This window comes from Populus alba, chromosome 12 (assembly GCF_005239225.2).
Source record: "Populus alba chromosome 12, ASM523922v2, whole genome shotgun sequence".
In the NCBI taxonomy this organism is placed as follows: Eukaryota; Viridiplantae; Streptophyta; class Magnoliopsida; order Malpighiales; family Salicaceae; genus Populus; species Populus alba.
Genome location: NC_133295.1, coordinates 953983 through 973832, shown reverse-complemented (window position 1 = coordinate 973832; position 19850 = coordinate 953983). Strand labels below are relative to the sequence as shown.

General features: G+C 35.9%; 1 protein-coding gene across 1 annotated transcript; it reads right to left on the bottom strand.

Annotated features, from left to right (window-relative positions):
• Positions 1–1136: 1136 nt before the first annotated feature.
• Positions 1137–19708, bottom strand: LOC118046676 (cleavage and polyadenylation specificity factor subunit 1). Its single transcript, XM_035055650.2, has 26 exons — positions 19276–19708; positions 18695–18841; positions 18404–18557; positions 17266–17401; positions 16643–16788; positions 15723–15818; positions 15568–15620; positions 15169–15300; positions 14285–14336; positions 14041–14160; positions 13600–13734; positions 12841–12969; positions 12457–12534; positions 11745–11882; positions 10353–10447; positions 9674–9867; positions 6773–7551; positions 6540–6620; positions 6370–6435; positions 6183–6260; positions 4789–5013; positions 4239–4370; positions 3906–4082; positions 3238–3423; positions 2119–2504; positions 1137–1671 (listed from the first exon to the last, which is right to left on the bottom strand). Exons 1-26 carry the CDS (start codon positions 19596–19598, stop codon positions 1557–1559), a joined length of 4353 nt encoding a protein of 1450 aa, XP_034911541.1. The 5' UTR covers positions 19599–19708; the 3' UTR covers positions 1137–1556.
• Between the last annotated feature and the right edge of the window lie 142 nt (positions 19709–19850).

The following is a 19850-nucleotide window of genomic DNA, read 5'->3' as shown; positions in this document are numbered from 1 at the left end:
AAGGGAGAGGTGCCTAAGCAAGGGGTGAAAGAGGACGGTATGGACCGCCTGCCTGGCTTATGCCTGTAATTAAACTCTTAAATCCTCACTTTGTTTCTTGGAGGAAGCTATTTTTTATTTTTGTTTTTATTTAATTATTTTCGTTCTCTTCGGGCATGGACCAGCCTTTCATTCCCAAGGACCACCTAGCTCGCTAGCTGCTTGGTCAGGACCATGTAATTATTGTTGGGAGAAATAAACATATGCGTTGGTTATTTATCTTATAGGCCTAGTTACAAGACTGGTCCGGCCTTGCGGGTCAATTTATTGACTCGAGGTTTGGATTACGTTATTTAGAGAGTGAACCTTTTTCTTAAAAAATGATATTATTATAAGACATAACTTGAAGATCAAGCTAAAGACTTTTGTGAGAAAAACACTGAATATTTAATGTAGCTATAAAATATATGCATTATGACGACACTGTAGTGCATGTGAGGAGCATTATTTTTTCTTCTTTTTTAGTCAGTAAGTATTAACGACCCATTAAACGGTGTTAAGTTCTGCCCCCAAAAGAACCCATCTAACAGAGTTGTATGTTCTATGACCATAAGTAATAATGTATAAATACATTATATACTCTCTAGATTACTTGGTGTACTCTTGTTACTAAAAATCTATCAGATTATAATGATTAAGCAGGTAGGGGTTTTTTTATTTACTTTGTATCATTTAGTGTGTGTGTGTGTATTTTTTCAATTCTTAAAATGTGATGTGATACAGCAGCCAAATCCTTGCAAATCAGCTCTTTTGGGTTTCATAAGTTTTAGGTATAATTTAATTATACGAAAGAGACTGAGAGAAGAAGGTATATTGGTAACGAGTATCCCAGTCAATTTTCTATTATATTACTACAAATTTATTAAGAAATAAATAAAATAAATAAATATATAAAATATGCACTATTTATTATTCAATATAAAATAAAATTATATATATATATATACTTTTATTTTATATTGAATAATAAATAGCAGTCGGGTTCCAGTTAGGTTTCAAGACAAAACTCACACCACCTTATCCATTACTCGTCAGAATGAATGTGATCCCTGTTCTTTTCCATCATCATCTTAATTTTGCAAAGTGGAAAAAGGAGGTGCACAGAAAGAAGAGGATATTATCTATTGCCTGTTTTAGCAGCTTGAATGGTCAATTCTGAACAAACGAGTAATTCCAGCTCTACAAGAACATTGGGCAGATAAGTTTGAGATTTGTCGTTTCTTATTTGATGCTACCACTCTCTAGAGCTGAAGCCATGAAACCTTTGAAATGCAGAACAGTAATTACCAATGATACAAAGGATGCACAATGGCTATGCTCCAGTGTCAGTCCTGCCAAGAAGGCAAGGGTCTTGAATGAGTGATCTTGATCCAGTTTCAGGTTGCTGCTTTTGCATTTAATTGTTCCTCCAGGACTTGAACAGCACGCTGGCACCAAGTAGTTTGAGCACATCAGTTGATTGCCCTTGTGAAGGATATCGTACCCTGCAGTACTTCCTGCCTCTAACCTGGTTACAGTCACAGAAAGCTTGTGCCCAGAGTAAGGTCGTTCAAATTTGACAAAATCTGAGCACGTGTTGTTCCAATCTGTTGGGCAATTTCAACCTGTTCCTCCAACGGGATCATCTCATAACTGCAAAATGGAACATCTAGATTTAGTCCGGTAGACAAAGTGATCATGACAGATGACAATCCATGAGCAAATGCCAGCCTATGGATGCCTCGCATTCACTGGAATCACAGCAATGACAACTCATCCCAACATTCTAGTTATTTAATGAGATCATGTAAGAAACAGATCACAAATAAGCCTTGACGACATGGTGTGATTGCCAATCAAAACAAAGAACCAAAACTTTATTACTAGTAATTTATATTTCTCTCATTCCTCGTTGAAGCAGATGCAAATGAGAAACTTTGTTGATGGTTAGTTATGTACTTTTTATAAATGAGCATGCTCACTTTAAGACTTGGGCCTACTTATAAATTGAAAGCTTACTTGGCATAAGATAAACAAGTTGTTAATCAGCCTTAACCACCCCCATTTAATCAGGTTGTTAACTTAACAGGAAGAACTTACTAGGAAAGCATTTCACAATCAACTATGCTTTCAGGGCCAGGTCGGTGAGCCTTTCCATCAGAGCGGAACTGGCGGAATGATTTTGGGTTTAAACCAGCTACATGGGGAACAGCATCAACAAGTTTCTTCTGCAGTGACTGCAGCCTACGAAATGTGAGCTCATCAAGAGGTGCAATACAACCTATGCTGCCGTCCAAAGTACCAAACAGTAAAGCAAAGCGATTGGTCTTGTCAGAAACTGGAGCGGCACCACTTCGATCAAGTGAAGGGGAAAGCATTTGCAACCTCATGAACTTAGTAACAAGGGCACCAACATGAAATTCAGCCCTTGAAAGCAGTTTCTGTCCTTTCCAACTCTCAGACATCTTTGGTGCATAATAGAATATCTGTTTTCACCAAAAAAAATAATTGAAAATCAGTGAAAACAGAACCGACTTCACCCCATCCTGCTAGTCCTTGTTTCCATTCAAAAATATTCTCAAAGTAAAACGATGAGCAAAAAGAATCTCTAGCAACAGAAATGCATGTAGATTGCATAAAAATCATAACAATGTGTTATCAAAATTCAAATTCATTGGCGGTTTGTATATTCATGAATTCTATGATGGCAGTAATTTAATTTGCAGCCTCGCATTTGTCGCATCTTTACTTTTGGTTGCAGATATATTATGTTTGACAAAACAATTGCCCATTCAAAATCTAAATTTGCTCAAGTTTGTACATTCATTTTCTGTTTGAGCTAAGAAACTTCACAGCTTTAAGTCAATAATGCACCCCTTAATATGGCAATGATAAGACTAGCCATCATGGCCTGTGAAGGGATTTCACCTGTCTAAAAATACAGTGAAAGACTTACCAGGTGAAGTGGCAAAGGTGAATACAGTATTGAAGGTCTCTCAAATTTCCAGAACAACGATGATGATTTAGTCAAAAGCAGAAGAGGAAGTTAAGATAAAAACTAACTTCATAGTAGATATTGAAGGTATCAAAATTTCTAGCCTACTTGCAAGTTTTTCATCATAATCAAATTTATATAATTTTATCTCACCATTCTAATGCTGTCAACCAAAAACAATATCAGACAACATCCATGAAAGCAACATGTGATAAAGCCCAAACCTGAACATTCTTTTGTTCATCTGAAACCACAAGGCTCAAAGTACTTCCATCAATCAAAAACTCCGTTGAGAAACAATCAAGGGAGGCAAAATCCTTCGCCAGCAAGCTGAGCTGAGCTCCCTGCTCCTTCCAACTAAGAAAGTATATGCTTTTGTGAATGTCACCCAAGAGAATAAAATTCTTCACCTGCAATTGCATGTAGAGGTATGACCACGAGGAAAAGAAAGCATTAAGCAGGTGCAAATGTTACATGAAAAAGACAGGATGCAGTGCTTCTATCAATGCTTCCACCTAACATGTTATGTTGGCGAGCCCTGCTGCAATTCTGGACTAAAGTTAGAAGTAACTAATCTCACTGGATAAATTTGCACAACAAAAACCATCTATTTTCCATAAATTGAGAAAGGGTAATAAAGACAAACCAAACACAACAATTTTTAACAAATTCCCATCATTGTTATTGGATACAGAAAATTTGGTCAAAATGATTCAATCAATATCAGAAAGTACAATTCACATCAGTGAATTCCCCCCCTCCCCTCATTTTTTATTTTTTTTTCTCCTTTTGAAATGCAATAGCAACAAGCAGAAAAAAGTGAATCAACTTTACAACAGATAGCTATGTAAAGAAAAGTTCAGAAGAGATGCTGCCGTTGAGTGTCACTTACAATATTTAAGCTCACGACATATAATGGTGGAGCGTCAGAAAATGCAACACCAGTCAACTCTGTACCGGTCCACTTGTGTAAAATAATTTTTGGACCAGAAGCTATCAATAGATGGCCTTGAAGTGAGGCTAAAGCAGATATAGCACCTTTCAATTCCTTGGAATAAACTTCTGAAACCTGAAGAGCACAGTGATGAAATCAATACTGATGAATGCAGACGTTTGAAAGACAGATTGGTTTAAGGGATTGCTATAGTGGACTAGTTATGTAATAACTAGGTGAACATAAAACAGAAGGATTTATAAGCAAAGAGAGAACTATCAAAAAACATACCAAAATCTGAGAATTTTCTGGATTTTTCACTACAGAAAACAGCAGAATACGTCCTCTAGCAGCAACATCCTCCCCTTGCACATAAGCAGTCCCAACAGCCAAAAGTGTTTCATTTTCCTTTGTACTTGTATTCTGTGTTGAGGTGCTATGTGAGTGAAAAATGGATTATTATAATTATATTGAAAATCAGAAACAATGGCATCAGAAAACAATCTAGAGTTACAAAAGACAACACTGCTTAGCTGGCATGATGGTCCTTCTCACTAAGTTTAGATATTCCATTGTGTCTTCCTTTTAACAATTCCACTCTCTAAACCTCATTTTTACCCTTGAATTTCTCTTCATGTTGTTATAGAATTTTCTTTCTTGTTTTTTATGAAAATAAACTCTCTTACTCTCTCAAAAAGTCACTCTCCCAAGGAAAGTTGCTATGTATACATGGATTATTATCCAACCAACCACTCACACACACTCCATCTCTCATAAAAAAGAAAAGATGCTAAAAAGATATAATAGCAAAGTAGCTGAAGGGATGGAAGAAGTCACTTACAAACAGTGAAACCATTCGTACAGTCAATGCATTTTCAGAAGTCTGCATTGGGATTGTAGCCTTAACTTGCCAAGGGCCATTAGATGGTTCCAAAATCCGAACCTCAAATTCATCTACACTGTAAGTTCGGTGTATTTCATCAGAACTCAAATTATGATTCTCAATCTGATGGCCAACTTCTTGATCAACCAGTGATGAAAGAACTTGATTTACTGGCTTTTGAACCTGCAGAAGAAAGTGAAAGTGGCATTACAGCTGCAGGCTGTGCTCCATTTAAAAAACAAAAAAGGCCACACAGAACTATATCATCATCAATATAATGTATAAGATGCCAGTATGACATGTTCAGGTAGAAGTTGCTACGCTACACTATAGTCGAGACTCGAATATCCATGGAGACAAACTATTTAATTTCTTTTGGCTAGTGAAACTTGGTAACAGAAGATTGAAAAATTTAACCAGATATAAAAGTTGTACTCATTCCACTTCCAAGAATGCTAAAACATCATTTCTTTAATACAGTGATTTATTTCAGAAATCAGTCTGTAAATGAAGCAAGCAATAACAGAAGTTATAAAGGAAGCAAGGCAGATGTTGATGACTCCAGAGGAACGTGGATCCGAAAGGATAAGTGCACAGTGTAGAATCAACTCTCTCCCTCTCTCCTTTCCCACTATTTTTTCTGTTTTTGGCTAGCAAACACTTTGTTGGCAGAAAGGATAAGTACAGTGTAGGAATCAACTCATCCCAACCTTGTTTTCTTTTTTTGTTTATCTTACCCAACCTAGTATTTTAGATTTGAAGCTCGCCAGTCATAATACATGTCCCCAAAACCTTTCTGCCGCCATCCTTGCAGAGTCCCTGGCAAGTCTCTCTCTCTCTCTCACACACACACACACGCGCACGCGCGCGCGCACTTATCCAGTTCCCCCTTCAACAAAATTGGGTCACCAAAATGACCAATCCAGATTGTGCTCCAAGATGATTCAATATGCAATTGTACTGCTATTCAGAACATGTGACGTAAAATATTTGCAAATCCACAAATCCAGTAACTATGGGAAAGACACCGTCAAAAATAAGTTACATAGGAAAATAGAGGATACTCCTATTAAGACTATTTTGATAACAAATAAAGCAAAATTTTCAATATGAACATTGTCTTTAATAATCAAAGACACCTTGGTAATTAACTATCAGTTCTCAAAGTTTCTCTTAGTTCTCTATCATACAATCCAAACTGAATTCCCATAACCAGCCATATATGATTTGGACCAGACACTGTCCATGTCAGAATCATGCCCACAAAAATGCTGTTTTAACGATCTAAGAAAACATACTTCACAAAAACTAGCTAAGCAAGAAAAAATTAGATAGAAAGAGAAGACACTTACAGGAACTGAAACTATGAGAGGGTATAAATTCCTCTCTGCAAAATAAGTCACTTGATGTGGAGTTCCTTTCAAAGGAATCTAACGAAAAAACAAAATTTCTAATGAGCACATCGATGCCTGTAAGCAAATATCAACTCTCATATGGACAGAGATGATAGAGGAAACATGAATGAGAAAAGAGGAGCACCTTTTGCACTGGCCAGTAGTTGTCATAACTCGAGGCAGATGACAAGTGACAAATCTTCAAATTGCCCTGTAAGATAGGAAAATGAAAAATGAATTCCACCCAGCCTCAAAAGTTCTAATATATTCTATCAAAGCATCAAACAGAGAATAAGAATCTTATAATTGTTCAACCTGTGACGTGACATAAATGAGCCCATGATTACAATTGACAGTGTGAAGAACAGTGAAGGCAACAATAGATCCATCACATAGCTGCAAGAAAATCATATATAACAGCACGAGAGTCAGATGAAGTGAAAGAAAAACAGGCACTTATCAAGTGCCATGCTTGCTTAGGCAGTAAAAATGTCAAGAGACATCAAATTTGAATCATTAGATAGCACTTCAAATTGCTGAGAGCTTACCTGTGGATGAACTCGCAGTCGCTCTCTAAATACCATAAACCAAGCTGGTCTTGATCCAGAAAGGAAAAACCCTTGATAACCACTAATATTCTTGAAAGTCGTAATCCTTTGGCATGAGGTTTCACTTGACGTTTCCTCCCTAGTATATGTGTCCAAGGGGACCCGAACGAATCGCAGATTTCTAAGCCTTGAAGCACTGATGCTGCTAGCACCAACAGAATTTTGAGCAGAAACAGAATCTTCTAGTTTAGAAGTACCATCTGGACCTTCAAAAAGGTGTGCGTGGTAACAAAGAATTGTTCCATCAGTCAATATTCCAAAAAGAAAAGGGCGACTGTGACGTCCAGACCATCTCAGCATAGCCAATTCGACAACCTTCATGTTTTGAGTACTTTCTTTTCTGCCAGCACCGGCAACTTCTTCATTCACCCCCTTCATCAGATCTTTAGCAGGTTCCCCCGTGCAGGTATCAAGGAGATGAGTTTTTCCAGAGACAAATTTATCCACGAAGAACACAGAATTGAAATTTGGCACATCAAATATTTCAAGGGCACCAGTCTCATAACAAACAACACAGTATATGTCACCCTGCTCATGAGCTCCACTGTCAGCACCATCAATAGCCTCGCTAATTCCAGTAGAAAGCCATGCATCTGTACTTGTCTTCCGGAGCCATGGCTCTGGCCCTTTATCATGATACAGTGTGCAGGCAGATACTGATTTCGTTGAGCTCTGAAAGGCAGACGGAGTGTTTACAGAAACTGTACAAGCAGAAGGATCTGAAATTCCAAATTAAACATGTCCCTTGTTAAAAATTCCAGAAAAGAAAAGAAAAAAGAAAAATCTGTTAAACAAACAGAGCAGAAGAAAACCACAGTTTCACAATACAACAAGGGCATGCCATGCCTGTACAAAGGCATATGAAAACATATATCATTCACCCAGATAGAATTTTTGGATCATATGGTATTATTACTGCAGTCAATTAACATTTACAGCCACCTGACTGTAAAATCCAATACCTTGGATGTTTCAGTTCAAACTTTAAACCTTAAGCAACTTGAAAAAATTAACAACAGCAGTGTCAAACTACAAGATTCTTCAAATTAATATCAATTACTGCAATTCCAGATGATATATGCCAAAACTATAGAGCACCATCTGAGGAACCTAATCTAGACAGAAGAGGTAGTTCCTACAAACTAGTCCAGACAACTGAATCAAAATGTTACTGGAATTCGGAGGGAACTTAAGGGTGAAGGAAAAGATATGAAAGATATTGTTGTGGAAGAATGGACTGCACATGAAGAAGGATCAAACATTTCCATGTGGAAAATAATCCATATTTCACTCATGAATATTTCTGATCCCTCCACTTTGAGTAGAATCAGACTTTGTGGGCCCATGAAGAAGGAAAATGTCCTTTCATTTCTTTCCCATCACTCCAACCAGCCAAACATGAAAAAAATCCAGTTCTATCCTTTTCTCCTCCCTGCAGTATAGAAGCATCATCAATATGGTTGGAGAAGAATGACAATCATGGTTGCACTTTCAAAGACCGCAAGCTTCTTTCTATATTCCTTGGTGTTGTCAAAGGCAAAAGGCAATAAAAGTGCCCGAATGAACCAAGGAGATATGCTATAGATTAAAAAAATATATATGTATAATATTATATTATATTATATAAATCTCAAATATATACCTTCCCAATTCAGATTAGATCATTAGAAAATAAAAAGAAAATATAAAAATACTATAACAGTCATATAAAGTTATATTTTATAAAGTTATAAAATACCATAACATAGTCACAGAAAATATAAAATACCATAACAAAATAAGATAATTTAAAGTAGAAAGTAGCCAAATAGATTAAAAAGAAAACTTAAAAATCATCATCATTATTCATTAATCTTCAAAAACATCTTCATCCATGCTTTCATGTTCTGTAATTGTGTTGTTGTTCTCTGTTCAACGCAAACTTTGGCTAGTATTTCTCTTCAAGTGTCCTTCCTTAACTGTATGTCTCCCACTTTAATGATTTTTTTACTGTTTTTTTCAACAAAAAAAAACCCCCAAGTTGTTTCTTGTGGTAAATTAAAAAATGAACAAAAAGGTCAAAACATAAATCAGTTAAAAAAATGCAATAAAAAAAGAAGTATTTCAATCTGGTGCTCGCTTTATCGCATGACACTCACTCATGAGGCACTCGCCTAGGCAGTGCTTCATTGAAATTCATCGCCCGAGGCTAATAAAGGCAGTGTCGCCTAGCCTCGCCTTGCCTGGTGCATCTCAGCATCTTGAAAACATTAATTCCTCCAGTACAGACCTTCAACAATGCTATAAGCTTATCTATATGAAGCTAAAATAGGAATTTTATTAAATGTGACACCATCAATACATTGATAGAGGTCAGCTTTCATAGTGTTTGGGTAACTAAAACTACAATCTTAGACACGTTCTAAGACTTTATAATGTGTATCAATCATATGGCTGATGCTTTACAATCTTAGAATTGCTATAGCATGACGCTACCAGCTAAAACAATAAGTTATACTTATTAGGTGAAGAGGCAAGGGCATTCTGGCCCATACAGTAATCTAGCATGAGAGCTCCCGAACTAGAATGGGAGGATCCAAGAACCTATCCCTAAAAATATCCGCATACTTTGAGCACAAAAGAAGGGTATGAGCCTCTTCATTGAGTTACAAAATCTATGAAATGCCTTCACAATTTGACCATGTCAAAATGAAAGGAACTAAAAGAAACGTTTCATGGAATGCTACCATCCATTATGGAAGCTTTCATGGAAACTTGCTTGGAAAGAGAGTTGTGAGCTAACAAAACCATATCATAAAACTAAAACAAATATGTTGAAAACTAATCCATGTCATAACATACCTCCAACAAGAATCTGAATACTCCCGTCAGCCATTCTAACTAAAACATATGGATCCACAATAGACACATGCATCACTGTGGAACTCTCAGAACGACCAGTTTCCGAATTAGAACCTCCAAAGCTTAAATCTTGAGTCATAAAAGAACCATCTAAGATTCGAGCACCACGTTCAAACACCTGAACAACTCGACGTCTGAGAAGGGAAATAACCAAGAAGCAGGAAATTTTAGTTTCTAAGTTGATATCAAGAAAATGGAGCCAATTTCTCATCTCAAGGGAAAAGAAATAAAATGGAAAATAATTTGCGAAACATAGTCAAGCAACCAGTAAAGCAATAAAATCATTCAGTCACAATTTACAGCAAGCCTTAGATGACATGTCTTCAATCACTTATCATTCTAATTTGTATGACAAGCCATACATGTGCCTATAGACAACAAGAAGCATAGCAAAAATCAATGGGAAAGGTAGTTGTATAGAATTTATTGGTAACAGTTGGCATTCATGCTTTATAACAGCATAAAAAAATCGATAGAACAACACCCATTTACATTTCAGAAATTGAATGAAAAGAAAAAATAGTCATCTAAAAGGCAAGCCAATATAAAGAAGCAAGGAAATCAAAGCCGCATTCATAAGAAAGTAAATTCAAGTCACTGAAATTAGATGAATTCTCACCTTCCAAACAAGTTCCCCGCAGCAATTGTTCTTCCTTGCACAAAATAGTCCACACTTTCAGTGACTTCCGTCAAATGATCAGCAGTTTCAAGCACCTACCCAGCATGCAAAAATAGATTGCAATTAAAGAATCAAATTACATGATATTGATCGTAAACTATACAACTAAGGAGGTGTTTTTGATAAGAAAATGACAACATTTGACACTGCAAATTAGGTTTGATTTTTAAATTTTCTCCTCCATCATCTCAGTGTACATGTAGATGACTTTCAGAGTATAAGATGCTTTGCACTTATATTTAGTCATGCTTAGGGAGAGATGCACATGTACATGATTCCATGCGCTTTAGCAAATAAAAAATAGGGGTGGCAAGCTCCTAAGGTGGACATAGAGATTACTGTGAAAAAGACATGAAATTACACCCCATAAATTATTCCAAAACTAGCAACTTATTGCCCAGTATTCATAACGAATTACTTGAATTTTGAAGATGGAGACATACATTAAAATTACAGATAATAAACAGGATAATTCCCTATAGATGAGAAGCAGAAATAATAAACATTCATAGGGGAGAGAGAGAAAGAGAATTAAATTTCACAGATAGAGGCATTCATCAAAATTATAGATAATAAACAGGTTGATTCTATATAGATGAGAAGCACAAAGTATCGAAGTCCATACCAGTGTGTGCGAGAAAGAGAGAGGGAGAGAGATGGACATTTTCATTTATAGCGTTCAAACTGCCTAAGTACAAGAAGTTGGCTCATATTCTTATTATAGCTATATCCTCTATTTAAACTATGATGACATCAAGTAGAAACTCTTTGTGGTATAGCATCGATCCCATTTAATAGGGGATTGTGCAAGTGCTGACCTGAACAATGTCCTAAGCTCCTATATTTATCTCAAGTCTTCTGAAAAACAATAAGGCATATTATGTGGATGTATATTTCAAACTTATTTTTGCAACTCTACTGCACTCACATATTTTACCCTTTTTTTTTTCTCATTTGATTCCATAACTTTCCTGACTTGCCACTTTCACTTTGCCTACTTACCTAGACAATTCTGATAATTTTACTGAATGCAGCAAATGGTCACTTGTATGAGAAAACACGAAGAAAAAAAAGACACCAAAATGCGGTGAAAGGACTGGAAAGTCTCTTGTTCAGTTATAAAGATATTAAACATAGCTCTTTCCATATGTTTGTATTATTCCAAATTGGAAATTGCAGAGCAACTTGATATTTTAATAAAATATTAAAAATAAGATGTGAAGACTTCTAACAAGTATCTTCTATGCATCAGGTCATAAGAAGTTCAACTGAGAACCACACAGTTTGCAGATTTTGCAAATAAATTCTGTTAACACAAGTTAATGAGATTACCATTGTACGTGCCTCCATACTTATGATCAAATATGCATGATATTCATCATCCGAAGCCATTTTCAATGAGTCAACACTATGACTACGTGCATTCTTGTGGTAAACAGTCCAAATTCCTTTACATCCAGGAAGTTCAACCTGTATTCAGAAACACGTGTACAAGAAAAGATGCACTTAGCCAGGAGAAAAGTTGGTCTTAATGAAGTTGCAGTGCATAATTGTAAAACTGTACAGATTGAATAATGATTCCATTTACAAACTGTTTAGATAAAAGATGGTATCGTGTTGCAAACTGTCAGTGGCCTAAATGTAAATATTAAATCAACAATATCATCATCAATGAGACATGAAAGTACTTGATATTAACAAACTAGGATATAAAAACTTTCATCTTGATAGAGGATTCTCTGTTGTACCTGAGAAGGAAATATTATGAAAAAAATGAAAAGAGTGGTGGTAAAAGTTACTGGACCTTATGGAAGTAATCACAAGAAGTTTTAAGGGGAAAGAATGATGTTTTACCAGCAACAATACATTGTATGATCCAATAATAAGGACATCCAAAATAGTTAATGAAAAATATTCAAATAACAGAATCTGTATGGCATTGTAACATGGATACAACTCTATAATCCAAACAAAATCATAAGAAATTATAAAGCTCGAAGCTATTTCCCGTCTAAGAATCATAAAAATAAGATTAAGGATAAACCTCTGTAATCATTTCTGGGCGAATTGATTGCTGAAGGACACAGAGAGCGCCATTTTTACCGTGTCCGGAACAGCACACCTGAAAAGATTAACCAAGAAAAATTTAAAGATCATAGAATTTGAAACAAGAGCTTTTCCATTCTGAAACTCTTGACTCAAAAAAATCCATAAATCATAACTTCTTATTAAACATGGAGCCAATTGTTAGATCTGAAGCCTGGTGGTACCAGAAATCAAATTGGGGGAGGGTGCTGAACATCTTGAGTGAACCTCAAAACTTACAGTAACTTATTCCTGAGATTTCACTTCCTTACCTTCTAATAGGTTTTAGAATGTCAAATATGTAAAACATAACAAAAATAGCAGTGTGATGTGTGAAACTAACCAATTCATAGTTGCTTTGTTTGGAGATTCCAGTTGCATTTGCATCCGCATTAATCCTTAAACCATATGCAAAGTCCTTCAAAGGGCCAACATTGGTCAACGAATCCCTCACTGTAAATGAGAAAGTTTTCTGTACCCATAAAGACAAAAAAGAGGGACAGGATTATTAAAAAAAAAATGTTATTAGGAAAAATGCAAACCAGAATAAAATTAGAATAGACAGTCAAAGCTAAAATATCACAATAATTGTGGCAAAACATTTTAAAAAAAAAAATCTGCCCATTATGGTCACGGTCATGGCAATCAAGAAACACATTTGTGTTGTTTTCAGTGATAGGAAAAGGAGGATCATTTTAGATTAGCCTCTGACTTGAAAATAAAACTAAGAAGATCAATAGGGTGCTATTGCTAAACTTAGAAGGATAGTGGAAATTGTTCAGTCTTCTTCCTCACTTTGAGTCCAACATGTTAGATGGCGCGATGCGACGTGATTTATCTTACCTATGAGTCAAGATCAACCCCAGTAGCTACCTCAAACTCATACTTGAGTTGTAAAACTCAAATCCTTTATTCTTTAATCAAAACCCTTAAATCCCCATATTTCCAGGCCTGGCTCATCATAAAATGCTTTTAGTTGTAGGACAGAAATTCTAATCTGCCCTGCATCATTCCCAGGATAAGTGTTCTTGCTCCTTTATTTTTTACTTCTATAAAATGCATTGTGGATAAAGTATAAAGGAGAACTATAACCGAATACAACCTGTGATGATTCGGCATTATTTGGCGCTGAACTATACAAGGAAAGTTCCTCCCCGCTAACCATATCTTGTAAAGCATCAGAAGAGGACACCTTCAATCGCTTTGCTGAAGGCAAATCACCTTCAATATCTCCAACCTGTAGATACACAGGTAGCAGAGAAGGTTTCAGAATTATAGAAAAAAGAAAACAGCAATTGATAGAGAGAAATTTGCTTGAAAACAACTCTGGAAAAGAAATTTTTTATCAAGACCAGTTGTGAGAGGATAAAAATAATTAGTCTGACAATTTTAAGACTAAGATTTACAACATGATCCAAAGATGATTGCCAGTTGCTTGAATTTCAGAGGCAGAAAACATGTAGAATTTGATGGGCCAAAACAATTTCATTGAACTTGTCAACATTAACTTGCAAAGAAGAATGGAAGGCATCCAACACAATACCTCTTCCTTTAAACCAGGTGACAACATTGAAGATCCCAATCCAGAAGTAAACTGCACAAGCAAACTGTCTCCCAAACGACTTCCCAGAAAAAAGAACGAGTTTCCAAGTGTTGTAATATCCTGTATGAAAAAAAATGTTTTTAGGAGAAAAACATAGTCAAGAATTATATCAATGGAAAGAATACAGAAGAAAGCTTCACATGAAAAGGAGTTTAGGACAAAGAATCTGTTAGAAGTAACTAACCGAAGTAAGTACAGAAGCTTTAGACTTGGAAAGATCAAGTCTCTGCACAACCCTTCAAGGGGAGAGGAAAAAGAAACATCAAAAACATGAGCTATTCAAAAAGAAACTTGATTCCAAAAGCACATGGAATATGAAAGATTCATAACATCAGAGCAAAATGATTTGAAAAAGGAAACACATGATGCAATTTCTTAAAACATGAAAATTTTGGACCAGCAAAATTTAACCTATTGTAAGAATTGCATACCAAGCTAAACTTTCCAAAGTGTTTAGCTTCTCAAGATCATCTCTTTTCACATGTATTTCAAATCTATAAATCTATCTAGATCCAAATTTAAAATTTGATCTCTTTAGGGTAACAGTGCATAGTACCAAATCCCATCACATGATTTGCAGCAATATAACAATTTCTCTAACCGCCGACCACCATTGCTATTTATAACCATCATCTTGTGAAGCAAAAAAAACTCTTAGAGCATTAATAAAATATAGCAATAACCAAACTTCAAAAACTATGTCAACAACCACAAACTTGCACACAGATAAATACCCAAACAATCTAGATTGCACATCTGAAAACAAGAAAAAATGAAAGGAAAAAAAAATCATCTCTGTGCTTTTTCATTCTTCTAGAACTCCTCATATCAAGTAATCTTAATAGCTATAGTGGCCACTTGCAATATCACAAAAATAAACTAAATCTCAATTCAAAGACACCTCCGTCCCAAACTAGATCGATCTGCATAGCTCTGTTCCTCTCAATCAGCTTTGTTGCTGGCTAAACTCTAGAATTTAGGATTTCAAGCAAGTTATTATTAGTAATGCGGGAGCTGCTAATTGTTGCAAGAAAATAGATAAATAAAAAAGAGATGGGACGCAGCTACCTTCCATCATAAACAAGGGTCAGTAACAAGAGTTCCCCAGTTTTTGTTGACAGCAAGGCTACATCTTTTGATAGCCAAGTTGCATTGGCAGCATCAAGTTCCACACTGAAAGTTGCTCTTGGCAGCTCTTGACTAATGAAAGGGGAAAAATAAAAGAAAATGCAAACAAAAAGGCAGCATGTTTATAAGACAAACTGGAAAACTAAACAGCAGATTAATTCAATTGAAAGCTATAGTAGCGTGAAGAGGCCAATTTTCTAAAATTTTAGCACAGACCAATTGCATTCACATTTAAGGGCTTGCTATTTTACAAAATGATGACAGAAAAACACAATACAGTTCAGATATTTTATTGTTTGTCTGAAGGCATGGTTTCAAAGAGGTAGACAGAGTAAATACCTGCTATCAACAGAAGCAGCGTAGCTGTTCAGAGCCAATGCACAAGAAGCTGACTGCACAAACAACACACTCAGGTGTTATTATGCTTACAGATGAAAGAATAAAACTAGAAATATATCCATCAGAAATCAGACTCTGGCAGCAGTTGAGCTTACCTCACTGTGATAATGGATAGTGTTCACACCAATCACAAGAACACCGCCAATGGGAGATGGCACTGCAAGCAGCTTATAAGCATCATGCGGGAGATTCTGAAGGAGAAAACAAATGTAAGAAAAAACTCTGCAAACTCCCAAATAATATATGAATTTTTTGGGGGGCTGTATGACGTAGTTATTACTTGAGACAATGTCCAATAAGATGGAAAAATGCGAGACCACCAGTTTTAACCCAAAGCAGAAAACTAAGACATCTTCATTGGAGATCAGAATTATTATGATGATTTGAAAATATTTATTAAAAATGCCAAAACCTTCTATAAAGTGATGCTTTGATAATATCTATGCCCACCATGAATATATACAAGGCTAGATGTGTCAAGGTGGCACAACGTATGGAGACCTAACTGTCGAGAAATCTAGAGAAAATTCTCTGGTATTTTTATTAAATCTAAATAATAGTCTTTATCTCCATAAAATAAACTAGACATCCCTATTTATATTATCCTAAAATCTTTTATAGGAAAGGATTCCTAATTAAAACTTATCTAATTAATAGAATCAATCTAGCATTACGATTCTTAAATGGTAAAATACTAATTAAATTAAAAGTCCTAATGTAAAGAGGAAACAAATAATTAAAATCCAAAATTAACTAGGAAAATAATTAAAACAGGAAAATAGTAATTTCATGTTTCATATCAAATGCTTTTGGGTTTCTTTGCAGACTTCTTTTTAGGTTTGGCCTTGTCAATCTGGTTCATAACTCCTAGGATAATTGTTCTCCATCACTAGACATAGGTCTCAAGAAATAGGCCTGTATAAAATTTCATATAAAGGTGACAAAAATTTGCCAAAACACAGCTTTTCTAATATTAATTTTTTGATTCCTTAAGGTAGTTCTTTTAGAAACATACTCCAATAGACCATATAAGGGTAGGTTGCTTCAAAGTTGTACTGATACTAAGAGCAGAAATCATGCAAGTATGATGCTTCCACACAACACGCCCAGCCCAAGTAAGCTCTCGCTCGTGAAGGACAACCACCACAGGTTCAATATAATCTGCATATTGCAACACATCAGGAAACATCAAACAGTGTCGGAAATGTAAAATGATCAAAGCTCTTGTGTACATGTTAAAATGAGAATACACAACTACCTCATACAACATGCTAATGCCTTATGAAGAATACATCGTATGAAGACAAAGTGTGGAAAGGTAGACTACCAGATTTCAAACTTGCAATCAGCAATTTAAAATGTCAATTAAAAATATGCAGTACAAAAAGTTTGGCATGCATATGTATCTATAATTCAGAAAAGTCTTTATCTTCAAAAATTAACCCAGACCTAGTTTGATCTACATATTCTTCATAGGTAAGATACAAACCTCGGACCTACCCCCACCATACCCAAACTTTTTTGCCAGTGTTGACATGCTCACATATTGCAACATTCGTTTTAAACATCCATTAGCCCCAGGTTTTAGGTTCAAAGCACGGTATAGACAAGGAAATTGGGTTCATAAACCAGACTCACCATGCACAAATATGAAATCTTTTACATGTTTCATGTCTAAATCTCTAAGATTGATGATGTAAGAAGAGGCAATATGAGCAGAGATAGCAGCTCCGGAACCAAAAGCATCTTCATCTTGAACCAAGGCAGAACCAGCCTGACAACAAAAGTTTCAGGGTCAAAATTTTCTGTCTCAAAGATTAAAGTAAAGACATTACTATTTTCAATTTCTTTCATGAGAAACCACCTCATAAATGCAGGCACAAAGGACTACCACCCATTCACAAAGCAAAAGAAACTAACAACAAAGTTCAATGACTGTAAATCAGAAAGTAAACATCTGGAACAGATAATCTATGAATTATATGAAGTCTTCATTGCAAAAGAATATGCTTTCCAGCAAGCCAAAACCCAAAATTTTGGCAAGAATCCTTCAAGTAGTTGAGTGGGTAAACCAGGAAAGTGGTTCATTCTGCTTCAGAGTTTGGAGCTCTACTAAGCTTGATCATGGGAAACTGTCTTCTTAAAGAAAGAATAATGTAGGTATACAAACTAAAAATAGTAGGAGTTCCCGATGCAGGGAAAATTATTCATATGGGAAAGATCCAATACCAAGCGACAGTGAGCTGGTGCTATAGTCAATCTGTGGAAAGCAGTGGTTTATTAGAATCAGCACTCTTCCCCTTACGCTCTTTCACTTTGCTCCTTGCACAAAACCCAAAATATTGTTGAAGGTATAAACCCCAAGAGTTCTTTTTTTTTTTTCTCTGCCTGTACAAAAACCATATCTCCAAGGGTCTGTCAAGAGTTGCTTTCTTTATTGTTTTTTATTATTTTTTTATGGTTCATTTTTGATACAGGAATGAGTTAAATGTTATGGTTCATAGTTCATTTAATTTCAGAATCAATCCCGGATGGTATCTGGGTTCATATCATGTATAAAAATGTGCCTTGTGTATAATGGCAACATCCAGCTCGAGACCCTTTGATATTCACAACACTTTAGAACAGTTTTATGTTGTAAATCTATCAGGTGTGATTACTTTACATGCTATTTACAAAAACATGATTCATCTTAAAGGAAAAAAGGGTTGAAGTAGTTGAATAATTTGGATTACAGAGAGTTAAAAGTTTGACTACATTAAGCAGGAAAAGTTACCTGAGCAGCCTTAAGTATTATCATCTGCAAATCATAAACAAGAACACCTCCGCATCTTCCTTGAGGATCAACCTTTACCAATGGACCTCTTGCAAATGATTCTCTACCTCTTTTCAAATGACGCCAGTCTGGACCTTCAAAACAATGCATAGAGCTGAAAAGGAATGAATTTTAAACAAAACAAGAAGTAAAACATTGTCAGAAAGTCAAATAGATTTGTAGTAGCACAACTACCAAAATGCAATCAAAAGCTCCACATCAACAATGATGATAGACAGTATAAAACTTTACCTCGTGCGAAGTCCATGAATTGAATCATCAAACTCCAAAACAGAAATCTTTGCATCTTTAAATGCTAATATAATAGAATCCCTTCTCCTAGAATCATCACCACCTTCAACAGACAACACCCCCATTGACTCAACATTACCATGTAACCTGCAAAACCAATTCAACATTACCCTTCAAAAGACAAAAAAAAAAAAAAAAGACAGGAACAATGAACAATTACATTGATAACCTCGGAATAAAAATCAAGTCTCTAACTTGACCCAAACCCAAAACTACAAACACCTAAATCCACACATTCACCAGAAAATGTTAGCTAGTTTAGCTTCCAATTTACCCAAAACCAAAAAACACAAACATCAGGTTTCCATTTTGAGCCAAACCCACAACAGATACATCCAAGACCAGCATACTGTTTAATCAGATATTTCAATGAGCCAAACCCGAGAACCTAAACCCTAAATTTCCACACACACCACTAATATCTACCTTCTTTCAATCAAATTTCCAAATTCATCCAAAACCAGCAAGCCCAAACCCCTAAAACCTTCAAAACGATCGTTCCTTTTTCAAATTTACCATACCTGTAATGGCAAACAAGCTCAAGAGAAGCTCCAGCAACACCATCCATAACTCCACCACGCTTCAATTCACCCGAACTCCTCGCCCCCTCTTCTTGAACCCTGACAACATAGAGTTCAAGAACATTACCGGAAGCAACAATTAGGTTCGGAGTAGGGCCAATTCCTCCACCGCGGCGGCGGCGTGAAGGCCAGTCAGAGTCAAGATCGTCAGTGGGTAGTTGAGGAAGATGTGCTGACTCGGAGCGAGAATGGGTTACGAAACCAGAGACGCACGTGTCTATGGTGGTTGGCCAGTGCATCATCTTGTAGGCCGCGTAGCTCATTGTGGTTAGGGTTTGGATTTGAGAAAATTGGGGGTTAGGGCTTTTGAATTGGAGAGAAGAGAGGAGCTTAAACCCTTTTTGTTTGGCGGGAGGGATATGGGTGAGAAAATAGTGGCAAATTGATTGTAAGATGAGTAGATTAATATTTCAGTCCCTGAATTATTAACAGAATCATAACTTAGTCTTTCGTTTCTTAAAACCTTTAGATTTTAGTTGCTCGACTCTTGTTGACCTTTTTTTTAATTAGAACAC

Coding starts and splice junctions, on each gene's coding strand:
- LOC118046676 (XM_035055650.2), bottom strand. CDS start 19,598: ATGAGCTACGCGGCCTACAAGATGATGCACTGGCCAACCACCATAGAC. Junction 16,789..17,265: donor AGATTTCATATTTGTGCATG/GTGAGTCTGGTT, acceptor TGCAATATGCAG/ATTATATTGAACCTGTGGTG. Junction 1,672..2,118: donor GATTGTGAAATGCTTTCCTA/GTAAGTTCTTCC, acceptor TCCATTTTGCAG/TTATGAGATGATCCCGTTGG.